The 18192-nt window shown below is 36.2% G+C and overlaps 1 protein-coding gene across 1 annotated transcript in view; it reads left to right on the top strand.

Annotated features, from left to right (window-relative positions):
• Positions 1-18192, top strand: part of DACH1 (dachshund family transcription factor 1) — a 423769-nt gene that overhangs the window by 218469 nt on the left and 187108 nt on the right. Inside the window, exon 3 of the mRNA XM_072782825.1 lies at positions 13750-13911. Within this exon, the coding sequence (XP_072638926.1) occupies positions 13750-13911 (162 nt within the window). The remainder of the gene's footprint in view (positions 1-13749; positions 13912-18192) is intronic.

The raw sequence follows: 18192 nt of genomic DNA on the forward strand, positions 1-18192 counted from the left end.
AAAAGCATATTAGTTTAGATAGAACAACTTAGTTTATTTTCTTTACTGAAAAATACTGGGGGGAAGAGGTACTACCTACAGGCAATTTTGAGTTGAGAGTATCAGCTAAAAGGACTTGTTTCTCCTAAAGATTTTAATTGCATGACAATAAAACAAATTATTTTGCTACTAGAGTTCGGTTTTGAAAATAAAATGATTTTTTTTTTTTTGCCTAAAATGGGGCAAACAGTACGCAAATAATGTACTTATTTACAATGCATTTAATGGATATTAAGGCTACAATGGACTTAGTGTGGTAATGTGGAGATTATAAGGCTTCGTGTTTTGCTAAGCAAGAGACTATAATTTAAGAGTTAGATTTGTGGAGAATACAACATGCCTTCCTCCTCCCTTTTGTACTTTTACATTTAACTAGAGAGATTGTTCTCTAAGATTCAACACCTAAAGAATGCATTTTTTTATATTGTTCAAAGCTGACCTCTGCTTTTAGAAAAGTTTATCTGTACTTTTTCATCTGTTTAGAAACATACATTTTTGGTTAAAAGATCGAAGACAATCTCTCTTTGTCTTTTTTTTTTTTTTTTCCTGAGCTAAGGAGGTTGAGATAAAAAAGAATGACTGCTTTAAAAGTCACACATGGCTGTAATTTAAGATTTTTTTCCTCTCATTGTCCGTAACAGTTGAAAGAAACCTTCAATGAAAGTTTATTAACTAGGCCAATGCCTGAGGCAATAAAGGTTCATTTATTACCAGTTTCTTGGCTGTTTTTCTTCTTCTATTTTTCGGTTAAACTCATAGCGTAAGATAATACTTCACAAAATTAAACCTTTGACCTTCTGTAGAGTTAAGTCTCCTTTGATTAGATAAAGTAACAATTTATGGTCCAGCATGAGGTTGCACATGAAATGAATAATGCAATAGACTCCGTGTGGACTGAGAATCTATTGCTTTTGAAAATTTGAATGCTGTTTAAAGGGGGGAAAGTCTGCTTAAGTGTGTTGTCTTTATGCAGTGTGCACTTTAGCCATATTTCAAAAGGCTTTACTTCCAAGACAAAGTTATGTTTGAATTTTCTAATTCTCTTAAGAAAGATGTATGGTAAAAATGCTGCAAAAAGCTTTGTAACTCTTTGTAGGACTGTCATATGAATGATTATGCCACACATTCCAGGTATTACAAAGGCTGAATTATAAAATTAAATAATCACATGAGAAAAATGAGCACTGATTTCACAAATGGAGTTCTGTAATGAGGGGACAATCAGAATATTATATAATTTGAGATAACATTAGAGGCCACTACCTTAATAGCATATCTTAAACCAAAATGATATTTAGTAACTTTTAACAATATATTTAGTAACTTTTAACAAGCAATATTACAATAATAAACTATAATAATAATAATAATAATAATAATAATAATAATAGGAGACCAGGTTCTTAATTTTGAAATCAACCCATTAGGAATTCGGTTTCTGGTTATCATAATGTGGTAATCTTTGTGAATAACAATAATGTTTTTAATTTGGTTTTGCTTAAGTCATGTTGTAAATTTGGAATGCCATAACTCATTGCCAAAAGAGTGATTGGATATGCTTCTCCAGATATTTCTCTCATTTTTCTATGTGTTGTTTTCAAAATTTTAGAAATTTCTCAGTTTGGGAAAACTGAGAAAAATCTCAGTTCTATCTGTGAAAATATTTCATTGGGCTTGCCTAATTACTACAGAATATATATACACATACTTTCAGACTCAGAATTGATATTTGTTTCTGTCTTCAGCTCAGGGAAGGTAGAGAAATGTGTACATAGCACAGGTCCGTGTTTCTCATAAAGCTGTTGTGATTAGCTGGTTGTTTAAATTACTAATTGACATGCAGGAGTTGAATGCTTGAGAGAAGTGTTTTAGTTTTAGTTTGGTTCTTTTTCAATTAGCTTAAATTATTTAAGGTGAATAAATCTACTGCAGTGATTTAGTTTCTTTTAATAGAATCTCATGATACAACATAAATTAGGTCAAGAGAAGCCACTGGATCAGTGTAACTGCAGACTTTGCTCCTAAAATGAAGGAATGTAAGGAAAATTGAGGATTTGCTATGATTTACTATTGTTTTGAAATAAGGTAAAAGGTTCTATCAGAATACACAAAAGACTCACATTTCTTGCCATGTTAGAAATTAAATGGTTCTTTCTGTTATAATGATTTTTGCAGCAAAAAAGGAGAAATGAGTAATAACAACCATTGGTAGTTGTTCCTTGATATCCACCTGCTCTGTTTCTAGGTGAGCTGGGTTGAATATACTAATGAAACCTCAAAAGGGGAATAATTTTAAGGATAGATAGCCTTTGTTTCTTGAGAGATAAAGTATAAGGTTGCCTCAAAATCAGACAACTTAATTTGTCTATCACACAAAAAATAACTTTCCTATGATTACAGAGATGTGCCAACATAAGGTCTTCATCTGTTTAACATGCCACCGTCTAGGCAATGGCAACCCCATTAGACTATGAACTATAACCTATATTTCTTTTGCATCTTCCCTATCACATGGCAGTATATATTCTTCTAAATTAATTAAGATTGTTCTTTCCTGTAATCCAACTTTAAAACTTCAACCAAAATCTTATTTTTCCAAATACTACAATTGGCCTATCACTGTTCACATTTTTCTTGTAACCAAATGAGGAAAATACCTACCTTTTAGGCTGATTATGGAGATTCAGAGATGTTGATATAAATGCTAGAACCTAATGACAAAAGGGTGAAGAATTTATTGCCTCAACTAGCCCCTCTTTTCCTGTTGTTATTCAGTGAATATGGCTGTCTATTGTTCCCAACCCAGACCTTGACCACTGTTTATGAAGTATTTGCGTGTTTGTATGTGTTACAAATAATGTTTGTATTACATTTCTTTCTTGAGTCTTTTCCTTGAAAAAAAGTTTATACTCCCATATCAGAAAAAGTTTGTGGCCACATCCTTTCTGGTTACTTCTATCCTATTGGGTAACTGCCCCCATGCGAGACTTTCCTGTAAAAAATGGCCACCTCTGTGACACTTTTTTTTCTTATTTCCTCTCCCCTTTTCACCAACAACCACATGCTATGTGAATTCTAGAAAAAGGAAAAAAGAGAGAGACTTATTGAAGTATCAAAGGATTTAGGAGAGGATTTACATGGTGTTGAGAAACATAGGTGAACATTTGGGGAGATTATTCTTAGGCTAAGATGCCAATGAGGTGACTCCCTTGCAGGAAATTAAATTTATGACACCATTTTTTCTTTTCACTTATTATACTGCCTGAACTGTCACCAATATATTGACAAGTAGCCTTTTTAAAAAACATCCTTTCAGAATGTCACACACTGTCAGTTATTCTCAGGCTAGTAAGAGGCACCTGCTTGGAGTCAATGCACTGAGTAATTTGGGGTGATGAGTCATGTGAGTAGTAAAAAAGAATTGGGCCTTAGACAAACACGAGGACATCTAATGAGCAGTTTATTGGAGATGGAATAATAATAATGAGAAGAGTTCTTTAAAGATAGAGTCAAAGTTTACGTATTTCAGTATAGAGGGAAAATAAGTGTTTGCTCTTCTCTTTTCTCTTGTGCTATATTTAAAATATAGGACCCAACCTAATATAAACAATGTATTTTACCCATAGTCTAGGTTAAAAGTTTTGTGCACAGCTAAAATAGAAAGACCATTGTTTCTGTGGCAGATATATTTTAAGTTCTATGAAACTGATTTACAAACATTTTGGTCAGGTTTCTAAGTGAAATCAGCTTATACTTGTGACATCTGGTTGTCTATAACCTCGCCTCCCTATGCAATCTATAAGCTCCTTGAGCAAAGGGGATTCTTTTTCTTTCAATGATTTTGTAGTTTACTGTATTCTGTACTTTTCTTTTTACATTTATTGACAGAGTCAGTGTGGTCAATGCTGAACTGGGAGTTAAGGGAATTGGGATTACTCTATCATTATTTAATGGTGTGACTTTATAGAAATGATTAACCTCACTGCCCCTAAGTTTCATCTTCAGTAAAATAAAAGGGTCACATTAGTTAGTCTTTCTCATCTTCATGCTTTAGAATTCTAGACCCCAAGTGGCTGTTAACTATTTTTCTAAAGGCAGTAATGTTAACAGATGGAATAAAAGTGAGAGTTACATATTCAAGACCTTTTTGTGCCAAGTTCACTTTTCATAAATTACCTATTTTCTTATTTTAAATGATAGTAATTTAAAAATTTTAATTAATTGTGTTTCAGCGTGATTCTGTGTTAGTGGTCAGAAGTTGAGTGTTTCAAAAACTTCCATGGAAATTCCTCAGTGATTTAACACATGGCCAAATGACATACCCATGATATTCCCTCCATCAACTTACTACTGCTGTTACTTCCTTCACTCAAAGAGACTGATTTTAGGCTGTTCAGAACAAAAAGACTAAAGTTGATGCCTATTTGATTTATTAGCATTATCAATATTATAATAAACCCTTTCCATATATTTCTTCAAATTAGTGGTTGTTTTTGTTAATCCAAACATTTTTAAAATCTAATTAAATCAATTGAAAAACTGAAAACTGGTATAGAGAGTGTTTCCATTAATGGCCTCAAAGATCAATTTTCTTTTCTCTGCAGAATATAAATGTGTTTTAAAGGGCAGGGAAAGTCAGTCTAATGGACATTGGGAGACAAATTCACATTCAAAATCTTCAGTCTACCCTGATTCACAATTAAATTACTTATTCTTGTTCCTTATAATTCCTGTTGTTTAACCATTCAAGGGTGAGGACAGGTATATTTCAATCACAATCTTCCTTTATTTAGAAAGTATTGAAAAAATAAATAACGGTGAAAATTAGTGTCAGTTTTTTAGACAGCTGGTATTTAACTAAAGATAGGAAGAAAATGGGGGGTTGGGTGGGGGGAATAAGGTACTGGTATTTTCAAGTTGTTATATTGAGCCAAAAGTTCTTCTAAGACTTGGAGTGATTTCAACTGAGTTGTAATTCAAACTTATATGGAGCTTACAATGCACCTTCAACAGAGTTTTGCAAAGAGTCTATAAGAACTGTCAGGAGCAGAAAGATTACTTCACAGTAATGACTGTTGAATTGAACTATGCTTTTTGATGTTTTACTTTCTGAATTGAATTGTTGGACAAGATTAATTGCACACAGTGAGAGTTTTAAATGAATGGCCATGTAAAGCATTAAGTTTCTCTGTATGCCACTTGGGGGGAAAAAAGCCAGAAGGTTTAAATGAATAAATGCATTTAATGCACAAAATGCCTGGGCTAATTTTAAAACTCCTTTACTAACATCCTTTATTGAAAATAGAAACCCACTTTATTCATCTGTCTTGGTTATATTGCAGTGGTTGAAGTAATTTAATATTCCTGCTTTCCACTAATCTTCTAGTTCAACAGAAGTAAACAATAGGTTTCATAAATTAAAAATACACTCTTCTGAACATGCTTATAAGATTAAAAAAAAACAAGGCAGTAAACATTTATGACTGAAACAAACTAGATTGTTCAAATACTGCCATGATGTATCATGTATATCAATATGGCACTGTTATCAGTTAGAATGCAAACAAGGTTTTAAATGATGTGCCCCTTCATTTCAGCTGGAGAATCCGCTTCACACCATCTGCCTATCAGATGGTTAGGAACCAGGACTGCGTATTAATGCCACATGTTCGATTTTCCTCCTTCTTGTAATGGTTAGATTCATATTGCTAATAGCTGTGCATGAGCACTGTCGATGAAATTTCTGTGACGGTGGAGTGATGAGATATTTATAAGCCTCCTGTCTCCCTGAATAATCAGTAGGAAGAATGCCAGACATAAATAACTTATCAATTCCAGAATATTAATAATAACTACCATTGGCTATAATCTACTACATCTTTAAAATGGTTTCTTCTAAATTTGGGTAAAGTGACATAGACTAATAAAAAAGTCTGTCATATGGAAGCTTTGACTGCTTACTATCTCTTGCATATAACTCATTTTATTTAACCATTATGTTTTAGGAAATACGTTTTATATGGAATGTGATGTAAAAGTAGACAACATATCAAACATTTGGAAGTCATCTTGATGTCTTTGAAACCAAAGATCAAAGATTGGACCTTTCAAGTTAATGAGCAAACAAACAGATCAGAGAAAGAATTTGACAGCAATATGTCTCTTTTATTGATATTTATAATCTATAGTTGTAATCTACTCTTTATCACAGGGGGTACTAACTTATTTGAAATAAATAGAATGAGGATACTTTTCTTTTGTTTTAGAAAGTGTGATCAGGATCGTATACAGCATTTGAAAGATTTAAAGGCTATATTGATAAAAGTTGAAAGCAGAAGAAAAATGCTATCTTTGCAAAGTAAAATAAAACTCTTAAGTGGTGGCAATGCCTGCTTCTCTTCCAAAGATAAACCCATGGATTGGTTTTAGGATATTGAATTTGAAGTAGGGAAGGCTTTGTATCAATATAGCACAGAGTGGAGATTTAGTGATTTTAAGATAAATATGATCAATGTAGACTACTAAATGAAATGTTTAGATAGAAACATGGATTTTAGATTTCCATTTGTCAAATGGCTAAATTCTCACTCTACGCTGTTAGGTAGCTTTTGTCATAGTTGTATTTTTGTGAGTAACTGAACAAAGGTAAAACTAAACAAGGGCATTATGGATATTCTGGTTACTTGATAATATTTACTACCATTTTGCGGAGGCTTAGTATGTGCTCATGCTGTTGCATATATTATTTTGCCTTTATTCTCTACAACATCCCTATCATGTCAGAATTGATATCTCTGTTTTAAAGATGGGAATTTTGAAGCCTTGGGAATTATATAACTTGCAGCAGTATCCCAGATAAATTTGATGCATATTGTCCAAAGTTTATATGGCTTTTTAGAGCGCGTATTGTTTTTTAAGCATCATGTATTTACTCCCTATATGATAGTGAGTTTAGATAACTAGTAATTTCCATGACAGTCACTTATTCAACTAGAACTTTATTTTATTTTTTTAAAGATTTTATTTACTTATTCACGAGAGACAGAGAGAGAGAGAGAGGCAGAGACACAGGCGGAGGGAGAAGCAGGCTCCATGCAGGGAGCCTGATGTGGGACTCGATCCCAGGTCTCCAGGATCACACCCTGGGCTGAAGGCGGTGCTAAACTGCTGGTCCACGGGGCCTGACCTCAACTAGAACTTTAAAGATTTTAGTAGAGCGTCAAAAAATAAAAGTAAAAGAAATATATGAGCCAAGTTAAGAATAAAATAAACTTCTAACAATATGCAGTTAATAAAATAATATAGAATTTTCTCTGAAGGAGCAGAGCAGAATGAAGCTCTCAGCATGTGTTTGTATTATAATTCAGACAATAATATGAAAGGCTATGTTTTAAAATTCTTTGTAAAAATCTATTTATTCTTTTATAATATAAATGTAGAGCTTATAGACATTTAACAGGGAAGAAGAAGAAACCTAAATATAAGGCTTATGGTCTTTAACCTAATTTTGATGTACAATCCCTTTCCTGAGGGCCAATTGGAGGTCTCGGAGTATACAAACTATGACTTACTATCCTTCCTCTGAAGAAAAATGTCTTTTTAAAACAAAATATTTCTCAATCCATTATTCTATTAGTGTGAAATGAGTGTTAAGTATACCTGTAAGTTTCTCCCCTGTTAATTACATTGGATTTAAGATCTTGTGAAGAAAATGAAATTATATAATGTTTAACTTCAAGTTTAGTATATGTTTTTGTTTTGGCATATGAGATATTTAAATGTTCTTTGAGAGTGTAAAAAAGTAAGTTTGGTGAGGTAAAATAGGTGGGTTAATCATTCCTTAGTATAAGAGATTATTTATTTTTTCCTTCATCATATAATCAAACACACACACATATTTGTAATTTTTCTCTCAATGAGAGAAGGAAATCTGGTGAAACTCTTATCAGTTAAAGAACCAGGAGTGATAACCCAAGCTGTTTCAGGAACAGTTGCTGTACATGCCGAATAGATTCATACATGTAAGTGGTTGCTGGAGCTAATAATGGGCAGGATTGCTGCATCAGTAACACACCGAAGTGGCACATTACCTGGCTGGCCTTTCTGCTTCTGCTGTGGCAGGCTTAAGGCACAAGAAGACTCATTTTGACAAAAGTCTGCATCCTACTAGAGCAGTATCTCTCACATTCTGATTCCTTGGTTGAACCTGATTTTATGTTTTAACAAGTTCCCTTGTTGATTCTCAAGCATACTCACTTCTGAAAACAACTGCAATGATGATCTGCTTGGTTAGTAAACTTTTATTGTAAGATGCAGACATACTTTAGTGTAAATTACTGTCATCCAATAATCTAAGGGCAGTGTATCAACCTGTTTGTTAGCTGTAAAGGTAAAAACACTGATTCCTCAATCCATCCCAGACATTGTCTCTGAATACGTCCCTGGGAAAGATAATCTCAAACTTTACCATGCAAGGCACCTGGATTTGATGTTGACTATCACTTTGAGAAACACTAAATTACCTAGTTCTGAGGTAAAAATGGTTCGTCTTGATTGGGAAGAGTTAGAACAATAGCAGATTTGCAGTATAATGTACTTGGGGGTAGGATACTGAAGGAGGACATAACAAAAATCTCTGTGGGGATGCTTTGATGGCTCAGTGGTTGAGCATCTGCCTTTAGCTCAGCGAATGATCCCAGGGTCCTGGGATTGAATCCCTAGTTGGGCTCCCTGCAGAGAGCCTGCTTCTTCCTCTGCCTATGTCTCTGCCTCTCTTTGTTTGTCTCTCAGGAATAAATAAAATCTTAAAAAAAAAATCTCCATGAATCTGAGGCAAGGGGAAAAGCGCTCTGAGAAAAGGATGAGGCAGGGAGGTAAACGTACATGGTAAATGTCATGTACAAAATCTGGCTTGAAAGAAGGAATATAGTCCCTTAGAGGAAGTGGGAGAAGGCTGAAGTGTCTAGAGCACAGACAGCAAGCAGACAATTCTTGGTTACATGAAAATGTTTTCACAGTCTGAGTTCTCTATAAGTAGAACAAAAGCTAGAGGTATTTTTTGAACTTATACTTTCTTTCAAAGACAACTTCATTTTGGAACAAAATATACAATGATACCTCTTTCTAAGAGCAAGTTGGAGGGGATTTGAGAATTACATCAGAGATTTGAAAGGGCCATTGAGAGGCCAACAGAAAGTACAATAAATACAGAGGGTGGGTGAACCTTTTGTGATTTTTTTTCCAGCCTGAGGCAGATGTGGCTTGGGAGAGTCCATGTGTTGCATTAAATTCATGAAATTTGCTACTCCTAGTATATTCACATTAATTGTAACATCAACATAATGCTTTAAATTACTTACATAGATATTGTTAAAATAGTGACCATATTTCTCCTATGGCTGTCCAAGTGATCTAGTTTCAGAAGTGTTTTTTCATTCAGTGAGAGTTTGTGGCAGGCACTGTGGTAGGTGTTTGCGATACATATATTAGGGGTGTATTTCTGTCCTTTTGGTGTTATAACCTAGTTATAGGAGCTAGTCTTATTTTTTTTTTTTTTTTTTTTTTTTTTTTTATAGGAGCTAGTCTTAAACCTACCCTTCCCCCTATGGTAACCACCCTTCCACCTCCCTGCCCCCCACCTAAGAAGCATTAAAGAATTCAAGGGACTGAGTTTCTCTTCTCAGATGGCACACTGAAATGACTTGGGGAACAATGAAATGAACCCCAAAACATACAGATGCAGGAGTCCCCGACAGAATGTCCTATGGTAGGACTCAGCAATTTGCATGGGTCAAAAGCTCCATAGGTGATTCTGCTGCACAAAGGATGGCAAACTCACGTAGAGCAGGTTGAGAACACAAACGAGTGGATGGCTAGCTTTTCTCTAGAGGAGTAGGTAAGGTCATATCTTGAGAAATGAATTTTGAGCTGATTCTTGAAATGTTGATTGCTGTTTCCCAGGTAGATTGAAGAGTCAGGAGCTTGAGCCTGCTGCTCCTAGAGCATAATTTTTAAGCCATCAGATAATGGATATCCTGGCCGGTCTGTGGCAGGGATAGGAGAGCTTTTCTAGAAATGGGAACACATGCAAAATCTGGCTTGAAAGAAGGAATATAGTCCCTTAGAGGAAGTGGGAGAAGGCTGAGTGTCTAGAGCACAGACAGCAAGTGGGACCTGAGGAATGGATGATGCTACACAGGTAGGAGAGGGACTGAGCATGACAGGCCTGACAGCTGTGTTGAGCACCTTGCTTCCTCCTAAGAGCCGGCATTGAATTTCATGATTGGATTTTCCTTCCTACAAGATTTTTTTTAAAAGATTTTATTTATTTATACATGAGAGACACAGAGAGAGACAGAGACATAGGCAGATGGAGAAGCAGGCTCCCTCTGGGGAGCCCGATGTGGGACTTGATCCCAGATCCCAGGTTCTTGGGATCACAACCTGAGCCAAAGGCAGATGCTCAACGATTGAGCCACCCAGATATCCCTCTTCCCACGAGATTATGGTTACTGTGTTGTGGTGAGATTGGAAGTGGAGAAAGTGGAAACTCTTGAGAGGCTGCTGCAGGACTCCATTGAAAGAAAGATGGCAGCTGGCACAAGAAGGAGTTGAGGAAATGGAAAAAAATGGCCCGAATTTAAAAGCTAGAATTAGAATTGTGAGCCAGGTGAGTTAGGGACTAAAATCAGCAACTGCTGAAAATGTCAGAGGTTTTTTCCTGTCTTCATTAAAGTAGACTAAAAAATCAGTGTAAGTATTATATAGTTTGGTTATAGCACATATGAGTCATGTGCTTCCAGTAGTCGTGTCTCCCCGCCCCCTCTCATCTGCAGTCTCCTTCTCCCAGTTTGGTCAGCCACTGTCTGGAAGCAGATGATCCTCCTTCTGGCAAATCATCGAAGGTCCATAGTAACCAACACTATGTCATAGTGCCTATGTCATTCCCCTCACTCTGTCTCATCACGTGGCTATTTATCATCTCACATCATCACAAGAAGGGTGAGTGCAGTATGATGAGATATTTTGAGGGAGAAAGACAGAGATGACATTCACCTTTTATTATGGTATGTTCGTTATAACTGTTCTATTTTATTGTTAATCTCTTACTTCCTAATCGATACATTAAACTTTGACATTGGTACATAAGTATAGAAAAAACACAGTATGTATAAGGTTCTGCACTATCTATGGTTTCAGGTATCCGTTGGAGGTCTTGGAACATATCTTCCGTGGGTAAGGGGGGAACCACTGTGTATCTTTTGAAATTTTTATTAGAAATGTAAAGCTATGGGGATAGATTGTCAAGTGGATACATAGGAGAGTAGCATAAATAAGATTAGATAAGGGACGTCTGGGTGGCTCAGTGGTTTAGTGCCTATCTTTGGCCCAGGGTGTGATCCTGGAGTCCTGGGATCGAGTCCCACATCAGGCTCCCTGAGTAGAGCCTGCTTCTCCCTTGCCTGTGTCTCTGCCTCTCTCTCTCTCTGTCTCTAATGAATAAATAACTAAAATCTTTTAAAAAGCAGATAAATAAAATTATGAAAAATATTTTTAGAAGTAAGGGTTCATGTCATCAGGTAAGGAGAAGTAAGATTCTTTTAGCTAAGGGGGCTATGGCTAGCCTGCCAAATCCTGCAGGAATCATAAATATGAATGGACTTTTTGAGGAAGTAGAATGTAGGGCATGCCTAATGTTTAACAACATGATATGGCTAGGGATGCCTGGGTAGCTTAGTCAGTTCATTGAGTGTCTGACTCCTGATTTTAGCTTAGGTCATGATCTCAGAGTCCTGAGATCGAGCCCCACGTGGGCTCAGTCAGAGCCCACCTAAGATTCTCTCTCCCTCTCCTTCTTCCTCTATCCTATGCTCTCCCTCACTCAAAACAAAACTTATTTGCATGATCTATCTCATTTAATCCTCATGTTATCCCTTTGTGAGTAGAATGACTTTACAGATGAAGAAACCATACTCAAAAAGACTTTATGGCTTAAGGCTACACCATATATAGTTATATTTCATGCTACTGAATTTGATTCAGATCTGTATAGTAATAACAATCACATCTCAAGTTGTAGTTTTATCTTCCTTATTTAATGCTATGAACAAGATTTACCTGCTGCATAAAAGCAAAGATAAAGGCCTTGCAAATGTCATAAATTAGAGATGGGACCACACCAGGCAATGACGGGATGGGGCATGTGGGATGGTTAAATTTTTGACGAAACAAAATTGAGGAAGAGAGAGTTGCTGGGAAGTACAAGGACAAGGAGAATTTTAACAGGAAAGAAAATGTTCTGAAACACCTTTGAAGGAAATGAGTAACTGGGGAGTAAATTCAATCATAGGAAGATGAGAGAATCAGTTCAAGTTGGGACTTAAAAGGCAACAAATGTACAGTCTAGACCCTGATGAATTATTTGAATTTACATCACTGCCTTTTTAGAGGGTAGTTATCAGTTTTTCACTCAAAGATCCATTCTGAAAGTCTTGTTGCATTGGGGTGAAAGTTGTCAAGGCCTCTTTGGTCTGATCTGAAGGAGAGGTGAGCTCTTCTAGCCTCTAAAAAATAGCAGAGATTTCTAGGGAGGAAAAAAAGACTTTCTGAGGTTGTAACTTATTTGCCGTAGTAACCAGAAGTGATGATTAGTGGGGAGGAAAAGAAGAGAGAGGTGTTCAGTCTCTAATCCACCAGCTGGGAGTGGAAATAAATCACACAGATAAATTCAACCCGAGTTGAAGCACTATAGTTAGAAACTCTGTAGCAGCCATAGCAAAAAGAGTATGGAGAGTGGGGATCTATATCCTTTCCTAGAATGTAAAAGTTTTAGAATTAGGAGAAATTATCCAGATATTGCAGTGTCTGTCATTTTGCAGATGAGGGATGCCAGGATGAAGTGAACTGACCTGGTAAAAGTTCACACATTTAAGAAAAACAAACCACTCTCATGCCCCAGAAGCTCTGCTATCTATAGCCTGTACCTAAAGCATGGCTCTAGCTTTCTGTTCTACCGTAATCTGGCCTCAAATTCTATTTCTAATCCTCAGGTCCGCTCCTACCTCCTGTTCTCTGGATGAATAGATGTGAATTGTTTCCAGACAAACATGGCACAGTGGTTTAAAGTGTTCGCTCTGGGACTAGAATGCTGTGGGATGAGAAGTTAGGGACGGGAGCTGTGGGGCAAGGTTATTCCAAAGGAAATGAATGTGTGAAAGCACAAGCTTCAAGAGGCAGGGCACGCATGCGTTTTGGTGGCATGTTCAGGTAGCTGGAGGGTGGCCTGAGGATGAGGAAATGGAGCAAGTAGGTAGGTTTGCACTTTCCAATAAAAGGCTTTGTGTATTAAGCTAAACAGTTCAGAACCCCCACCCACACCCCACACCCCAGGTAGTTGCAGATGATTTGAAGCAGGGAGTAACATACTCAAATTGGTTTGTTTGAGAGGGAATCCTGGATGCTTTTCTACCTCTGTCCTCCTATGTACGAATTATGTTTCTGCTAATATTTAATTTGGGAGTTGAGAGTGCTTTCTACCTATCATATCAATTTTGTTTCATTGGCTAGTCAGGAATGAACATAGGTTATCAGAGTGTTGCATAGAGGAATCAGATATTCTAATATGTTTGTATGTGTGCTCTATAAAGTACATGGACTATTACATGAAAGATCTGCATTTGAATTACCTTGTTTTTAATTTATTCTTTTAAGGTCTGACAGCAGCAGCCGCAGCAGCTGCCGCTGCTACCAACGCAGCCATTGCCGAAGCAATGAAGGTGAAAAAAATCAAATTGGAAGCCATGAGCAACTATCATGCCAGTAATAACCAACATGGAGCAGATTCTGAAAATGGGGATATGAATTCAAGTGTTGGTAAGTTGTATATTCACGGAAACTTTTGTGATCATGTGGCTACCAAATTACTTTCTTTTCAGGACAAAACTATTGGGTCCCCATTTAAGAAGCTGGTACTTTTAGCTTAGAAAACAGTGTATATACCATTTGCACCTCTAACAACATGCACTCTAAATAATTAACAACATAATTTTTAAATATAGGACCAACTTTATATATGCAACTTCTAACAGCATTCAGTTAGCATCTTTCATAATACAATCAAGTTTTAAAAACAGAATTTTGATTTAGTGTAGTTTTGCTTTCATAGAGAGTGTGTGTAAGTAGGTGGGGAAGAGCAGAGGGAGAGAGAAGATCTTAAGCAGGCCTCACTCCCAGTGCAAAGCCCCACATGGGGCTCTACCTCAGGACTCTGAGATTGTGACCTGAGCCAAAATCAAGAGTTAGACACTTAACCCACTGAGCTACCCAGGTGCCCCAATAATCAGAAATTTAAAATATTGATTATATCAGTGTCTTTTTAGAGGGTAGTTATCAGTTTTTTACTCAAAGATCCATTTTGAAGATCTTGTTACATTGGGGGGAAAGGTAAGGTGACAAAAATATTTACAGACAAACCCATACTTTATCTTTTTAATTCCTCATGGATTTGTTATCAAATAAGTTTGCATCAGCAACAGAACATATAAACTCAATTTTTTCATGTGCTGCCGAGAATAAGAATTATGTTGAGAATTCTTTCTGTATATAACCATTACCAATTTCTCTCATTGTAAATGTACTACTTTAATTTCTGTTGATTTTTTTTTCCGTTCTTGAAATGTGGAAAAAGAGATGAAATTTAATAGTCACTGTTTAAACCAAAACCAACAGCTTTCTCTTTGCAGAATTCATTTGAGTAGTTCGTTTTTTCAAAAACAACTTCACATATATGGTTTAACTTTAATATTGATGGTATCTCAAGCATCTGTGTGTTGGTAAGATAAAACATTGTATTCTGCTACTACACTGTATTGTTTCTCTTTAAAATGTAGAAACCATGCTCAAAATATATTTAGCAAGAGAAATTTAGCTATTCTAAGATAGTGTAAGATACTATATCCAACATATGTTCATGAAGGACACAGTAATTCAGGGCAGTTCAATTAAATTTTCTTTTCCATGCAGTGTTTTAATAGATTATTTCTTTAGATAAAAAGCAGCTCTCTCCTTTCTGTCCAATATGACATATAGTTAAGGGTATTTGAAAAAATACTATGGATTGTAGTAATCATCATTCTTACAATGGGATACATCTTCCATGGGAGCACACACTAGATATGAATGATAGAGTAGGGAGTAATTGTCAAATATATGTACAATACACAAAATACCATTGCTTCAGTGATGCCAAAGGGTAGTTTCTAATAGAGTAGAAAAGGGGAAAGCAGAATTTTTCCATAGCACTACACAAGGGAAATAGAAGAGGGGTGGCAATAAGGGGTTCAGTTTGAGAATAGGTTATAAAGAAGATGGTGGCAATTCTTAGAAGGATGAAAAGATATGAAAAAGAGCCAAAGCTATGGCTCTACAGCTGGACGGGATGAAGGAAAACATGAGTGCTTGCATTTCTGGTGATCCTAGGGGGAGGATGGAGGGCTGTGGGTTGTTAAGGTCATGGTTCACACACATAAATTCAGACTTTTGAAAATTAAAAACAGTTTTGAAGTAAATGAATGAATTATAATATTCCTATTAGAACTATTAAGTACATGTTTGTTTGTTTGTTTTAAATAAGCAGTCTTTTTCTTTGACCTATAAAGTAGAACAAAATTAGACACTTTTAAAAACAAGTAATTGGCTACTATAAATTTTAGTGACCATTGTACAACAGTCTGGGTTGTTTTCATAATTTTAGAAGGATAAGAGTTTAATGCAGACTGTTCTTAATAGTTGGTGTTAAGAGGAGGAATATTTAAATTAGGCAATTTAATAACATTGAAAACAAAAGATATTAAAACATGATATCTCTCTTTGAATTTCCTGAGCAGCAGAGCAGAAGTTGACTTTGGAAAATCCAATAGGTATAAGATAAGGAGAACATGGCTCATAATTAGGCATTGACATACATTTCATATTTGCTATTATAGAATAATATTTGCCTGTTGACCAAATTGAGGTTTACCTTAATTGTTTTTGGTACATAGGCTACCATAATGACTTAAAAAAGAAACAATTTGATTTTTCTTTTGTGTTCTAGTTGGCAGAAATCACTTTTCTTCCATCAAGGTATTTAGTTGGCAATTTATATTGCTTTTTGGTTTTGACCCCCACCAACTGACACCAGTTTGAATCAGGAGCAGAAATTTATTTGAATTTTCCTACAGAGTCTTAATATTTTTAGAGTGCATTAACATTGATGTCATTGCCAGTCCTTGAGGCAAGTAAATCATTTCTGTTAGATGTCAGTAACTAGTTTGGGGATACATGTTATCATTGTCATTTTTATTCTATTCTCACATGCCACATAAGAATTTATGATTTATCATCTTTCCAGAGCACCCCCCTTCTTTTGCTAGAGATCAGGGAAAGAAGGTTTGGTGGAAGGGTTGGGTAAGGAAGGTATAGGGGACTGGTGGGTATTGGGGTTGAGCTTGCACAAACCGAAGTAGTTGTTGAATTGGGCAGTCGCTTTATATGCATCCGCACCCCCCTTCTTTTTTCATTCTGACAGTAGTGCCTGCCTCTTGGTAAGTGTTCAGCAATTACCTGCTCTGTGACTTTGAGAAGTTATCTAAACTTTCTGAGCCTAACATTGCATGTCTGGAAAATGGCATAATAATATCAAATCATGAGAATGAAAGAAGATCCTATTTGTCAAGTGTTTATTTACTACAATGTCTGCTTATCACATTGTTTGGTCACCAGTAAGGTTAGTCATATTGGTACTGCTTTTGCTATTATTATTATGTTTCCACATTTGCCTCCTGAAAATGACCTTTTTTTTTTTTTTTACAATCATTAACTATTTCCTTTTCTGTTTTCCTATTCTCTATTTTCCTATTTGTTACACTGCAGGCCTGTGAGTAAATTTGGGGGGAGTTATTGTATCACTTGGCTTTTGTTGTGCCTTTGATTTTAACCCATTCTAGTTACACAAAATAACTGTAATCTAGTCCCAGAATTCAGGGGCCATACAGTCCATGGGAGGGATGGCTATGTAAGCAGGCAGTCAAAACAGGATATGCTAGATCCAGGAGCTTCAGCTAGCACAAGGTGCTTAGGAAGTGGCACTGAAGCATATGAATTCCAGAAGGAATCCCAAGAATCTCAAAGGCCTATATTTCAGAATACAAACTTACTGCTCTCATGAATCTATCAATTGTCTCTTTGAAGGAGTGAAACCCCTCAGAGAGGTGCTACTTACATGATGTATTGTTGCTGCTCAGCCCTGCCCAAATACAGTGACATTTTTGAAATCAATTCAGGTTTTCTTCTTTTTCTTGTACTCATCTGGCTCACAAGTTATCTTAAACATTTTAGGCTCTCCTGTATAGGAACACTGCACCCCCTACCCCCGCCCCCCACCCCGGTTGTAAGTAAATCCTTACTGCCTCTGGAAACAGATTTTGTGTTTGTTTGGTTTGGTTTGATTTGACTTAGTGAGGCGAAGAGGCATTTTTATTACACATGACTCCTTCCAGTTCTTAACAATGAATTGTCAAAATTAGCCCCCAAAAAAGGTGTTTAGAGAAATCTATGACACTGACAAATAATTATTTTTTATCCCAATTTTGCATGGTAACCTTGAGCTCACATCTTTCCAACAGAATGATCACTTTAGGAAGAAGTGAGGACTTCAGGATAGATCCGAGTGAGGCATCAGCACGCTGAGTAAAATATATGGCCGTGTCTCCATTCTCCCTCATCCACAATCAATTGGATTCTTTTAGTTTAATATTTACTTGCTAAGATGAGATGCTAGTCTGCATGGTGATAAACAGTCTGCTCCTGGCATCTGAAGGTGACCTGTCAGTTCATATGGACAAATCTCCTGCTTACTGAAATGTACAAAATAAATCATTAAAGCAGGCAGGTGCTCATTCCCAGATTTAAATCACCGTAGATTTATGATTTGAATTAATGCTTCATTTGGCCATAGAAATAGATGCTGAGACAAATGATATGCACTGGTTGGGGTTTCCATACTGTAGCCATCCTGATATTGATTACTGAGATGTCTTTGCAATCTCTTGTTTATATCAAGTACTATCTTGTGACAGGTTGGCTGATATGAGCTACATTGCAGATAAGAAGGAA

The sequence above is a fragment of the Canis lupus genome, chromosome 17 (genome assembly GCF_048164855.1).
Source record: "Canis lupus baileyi chromosome 17, mCanLup2.hap1, whole genome shotgun sequence".
NCBI lineage: Eukaryota > Metazoa > Chordata > Mammalia > Carnivora > Canidae > Canis > Canis lupus.